The sequence below is a fragment of the Onychomys torridus genome, chromosome 9 (genome assembly GCF_903995425.1).
Source record: "Onychomys torridus chromosome 9, mOncTor1.1, whole genome shotgun sequence".
Taxonomy (NCBI): domain Eukaryota; kingdom Metazoa; phylum Chordata; class Mammalia; order Rodentia; family Cricetidae; genus Onychomys; species Onychomys torridus.
This window is the reverse complement of record NC_050451.1, coordinates 42,062,437-42,066,706: the sequence shown is the minus strand read 5'-3', so window position 1 is coordinate 42,066,706 and position 4,270 is coordinate 42,062,437. Positions and strand designations below refer to the sequence as shown.

The 4,270-nt window shown below is 42.7% G+C and overlaps 1 gene segment (V, D, J or C); it reads right to left on the bottom strand.

Annotated features, from left to right (window-relative positions):
* Nucleotides 1-3,282: 3,282 nt before the first annotated feature.
* Nucleotides 3,283-3,940, bottom strand: LOC118590725. The segment is given in 2 exon segments: nt 3,283-3,719; nt 3,889-3,940. Coding segments are annotated over 2 exon segments (489 nt in total).
* Between the last annotated feature and the right edge of the window lie 330 nt (nt 3,941-4,270).

Sequence of the window (4,270 nt, the reverse complement as noted above, 5' to 3'; positions counted from 1 at the left end):
AGATAAGCAGGGCTGGCAGACAGTGAGAAAAAGTAAGAGGAGAAATCTAGGTTTGTGAGAAAGAAAAGAATGAAGAGAAAAAGGAAGAAATACAGGGACACACCCAGAGCCAGAAACCATGCAGCTGCCAGCCACCCAGCCATGGAGAGACAGCAACATAATATGTACAGAAGGAAGTGGGGGAAGTAAAAACCTCTGGTGCAAAATGTAGATAAAGAGAAACAGGTTAAGTTATAAAAGCTAGCAAGAAACAAGCCTAAGCTAAGGCTGAAGGCTGAGCATTCATAATTAATCAAATCTGCTTGTCATGATTTGGGAGCTGGCTGGTGGCCTAAAAGAAAAAGCCTGCTATACACAAATAAGTGTACCTCATCAAAGAAAGTTCCTTTTGCAGCAGTAGGAAACCAGAAAAGAAAACACAACAAGTCAAAATGCAGAGAACAACTGACCAAGGGGTATTGTGGAAATACAATATTTGTTAAACTTTGTAAAGATGTGTTGCATTTGTTTGTATTGCATTTGTTTAACTAGACAAAGATGTGTTTGTTACCTTTGCTTTACCTTACAAGCCTGAGGAACCTGATTGGTCTAATAAAAAGCTGAACAGCCAATAGCTAGGGAGTAGAGGGTTAGGCAGCTCTAGCAGGCAGAGAGAATAAGTAGGGGACTCGCTCTGGGGAGAGATTGAGAGGGTAAAAGAGGGAGAGCCAGCCAGGACAGACAGCCAGACTGACACAGAGGGAAGCAGGAAAGCAGGATGGACAGTACATAGTTGAGGTAAACAAGCCTCAGGACAGCACATAGATTAATAGAAATGGGTTAATTTAAGTTTTTTAAAAAAGCTAGCCAGAAACAAACCTAAGTGAAGGCTGAGCATTCATAATTAATAATAAGTCTCCTTATCATGATTTGGGAGCTAGAGGTCCAAGAAAGCCTGCTACAGTTGGGCACCTAGTCACAATTGATACATGTACAACACAAACCCCACACAGAGCATTACAGAAAGGCTGGTTCAAGGTTAGAATACATTGAGATAGCATCAAGTTGGAGTACAGCCCAACCATTTCTGCATTACCTCTTGGCTTTCACTTACTTTTGGAGGAGCTGACACACTCCATCTCATTGACTGAAGATAAATCTGGCTGTGAAATCTAGGCTGGCCTCTAACTTATGATTCTCCTGATTCAACGTCCAATGGAAACATTTTGTGTATATGCTTTTCTTGTTGTTATGCTTTAGTGGGTTTTGTCTTTGGAGGAGGGTTGTTTTGTCATGATTATTTGGTTTTTGTGGATTATTTGAGAGAACACTGAGTTGGGCAAGTAGGGACATGGGGAGGATCTGGGAGGACTTGAGGGATGGAAAGAATAGAATCAAAACATACTGTATAATAGGTTCAAAATGATAAAAATTGTAATAAAAATACTGACATTGCTCTGTTAGTGTATCTTGGGTTTCGGTGCAATGATGTATGATATCCTGTGACTTTCCTGGCCTCACCCTGTACAATTTCACTCACTAGTATTTACAGTGTTACTCTTTTAGCAACTTCCTTTTCAAGTTATAGAATAGGATGATGTCAGGTGCTCCTCAGAAATGCAAAACTCCAAATGAAACATGTGATAGTTTCTGAATTTGGAAATGACAAAGCTGACACTTGAGCTCTTGTGGCAATAGCAGTAGACACACCTAATGAACAGCTGAAGACACAGGCTTTAGTAAATCTAGGTTTGATGATTGTAGTGGGGCAATGTTTCAGAAATGATTTAACTACTCATACAAATTAATTTTGTGTAAGTCTTCTTTTATTATAAACATAGACTTATATATTAATGATTTAATACTTTCTCAGACATTTTTGTAAGTTGAGGAGATCTGATAAGGTGAAAATGACTTCATTATTTATGTCTCAGTTACTGTTTATTGGTATAAAGAGACACCGTGTCAAAGGCAACTTATAACAATTTACTTTGGGGCTTGCTTAATGTTTCAGATGGAAAGTCCATTTTCTTCATGGCTGGGAACATGTCTGCAGGCTGGCATGGTCCTGAAGATACAGCTGAGACCTTTTCCATCCTGATCAGTAGGCCACAGACAGAAAAAGAGACACTGGGACTCAAAAGCCCACTTCAAGGGACACACCTCCTCCAACACTTTCTCCTACAAGACCACACCTCCTAATGCTTTCCAAATAGTTCATCAACTGAGGACAAAGCATGCAAATATATGAGCCTATAGGGTCAATTTTCATTCGAACCAATATAATTTGATGTAATAGAGAATTCTTATTGATGCATTTTATCATTGAATCTTCAATTATGAGGAAAATAATTTATATGAACTCAAATCAGTTGGAATAGCATGCAAAACCCTACACAAGCTCAAGCTACACAAAATTCCAGCATGGGGTATGAGTACAATGTCCCAACCCTAACTAATGAGATATTGGCATTTGATAGCTACTAGGAAAGTGAGAATCTGTCTTCTTTAAGGGTATGTCTATTGGTGAAATTATTAAGGCCACTCCACGTAGTTAAAAGGGAGGTTTATTTTGTGGAGTAACTTACAAGTGAAGGCATAGGTAGGTAGCAGGGTAAGGGAAAGGTGTGGCGCAGTCAGGCGGTGTTCTCTGAGAACTCAGCTTGGTCTATCTTCAGAGCCCAGGATACAGGAACCAAGAGAGCCAGTGCATCCAGATCTTGGGTCTTCAGGGTCCTCTCTTGGCCCCACCTTGTAGGTGTGACAGTTACCAAAGACTCAATGGGTGTTGGAACTTCCAGATCAAAGCTGGAATGGCTACCCACTATATATGTCCCTGGTAGGTCAACCACACTTGTGGGAAAGCCACACAAACCAGAGTATGGACATAATAAACCATACTTGAATGTTTTGTTTTTTTTTTTTTTTTCAGAAACAAAGGAAGAAAAGCTGGAAAGTAAGGACAAGGGGTGGAACCGGTGGGAACTGGTGGAGAACTGAATGTGATCAAAGTCCATTGTATGAAATTCTCAAAAAAACTAATAAAAGTCTCATTCTTCTGATAATGGAAAAATCTGCAATGGACTGAAACACTGGGTCATTTCTTTTCTGTTCCCTGAACAGCATGTCTGTTTAAGGCCTATTAGAGAGTAATGTAGAAGCAGTGAACACTGTACAATGGAGCTAGTTGACAGTACTGTGAACCTTGTCATCTTTGTTAGTTGTTCCAAAACTCTTCATGAGAATTTGTTCCTAAAATGAGTATCTATAAGGAAAGTGCACAATGATGTGAAACAGCAATCCTCAACTGTGTAGTGTTAGCAGAAATGACAGAGACACAGCATAAATTGGTAACCCCACAGCTGTGCAAAGCCTCCTGCTGAGTCTCCCTGTGGCAGGGCGGCAGCTGCACACCCAGCTGCAGTTTGGGGCCAGACTGCAGGCTTGCTGGGAGCACTGTGCATCAGCAGCACAGAGGTAGGTGCCTGAGTCCTCCAGCTGGGCATCCTTGATGTGCAGGGTGCTGTAGCTCTCCTTGGAGTCGAATGTTGACTTTAACCTCCCATTCTCCTTTGTTCCTGGAGCCATTAAGAACAGTCTGAGGAGGCTGCCCCTGGGATTCTGTCGGAACCACTGCACCCTCACGATGGTGGTAGAAAAATTGCATCTCAGAGCAGAGCCCGCTCCCTCCAGAAGACTCAGGGCTGGCAGACTCTGTTCCACCTGAAACCCTCTGACCCCTGCTCAGAGAAAGGAATACAAACCAAATAACCAGCAATCCTTCCTTAGTTTCCACCCTGTCAGATATCTCGGGAGGCAGCCATGAAGAGCTTTGGGTCACCTGTGTTCTGCCCCTCCCTCTGGCAGCTCTGGAGCATCCCTAACCCATCTGGGAGAGGCACAACTCACAGCAAACCTGCACCCACAGCAGCCCCAGCACAGCTCCCAGGCTCCTCTCCATGGATCCTGTCAAACTGCTGAGGCGCCTTCACCCAGCTCCAGTCAGTGTCTAGCTTAGTTCCAACAAGCAGCAGGCTCTCCCTCACCCACTGAGCACCAATAAAACCTGAGCTCTTTCATCTTGATGTAAATCCCCACCCACAGCAGCCCAGTGAGGCCTCACAATAACTGCTCCCTAGCTGTGGATGAACACCCTGCAAGGAACAGGAATCCATGACATTTACCTAAAGCTTGAAACTGAAGAAGGTTGATGAGGTTGATGATGTGTTTATTTGTTTGTTTGTAACAGTTAAAGGAAGAAAATTTGAGAGGAATTGTGAGAAGGAGGGGA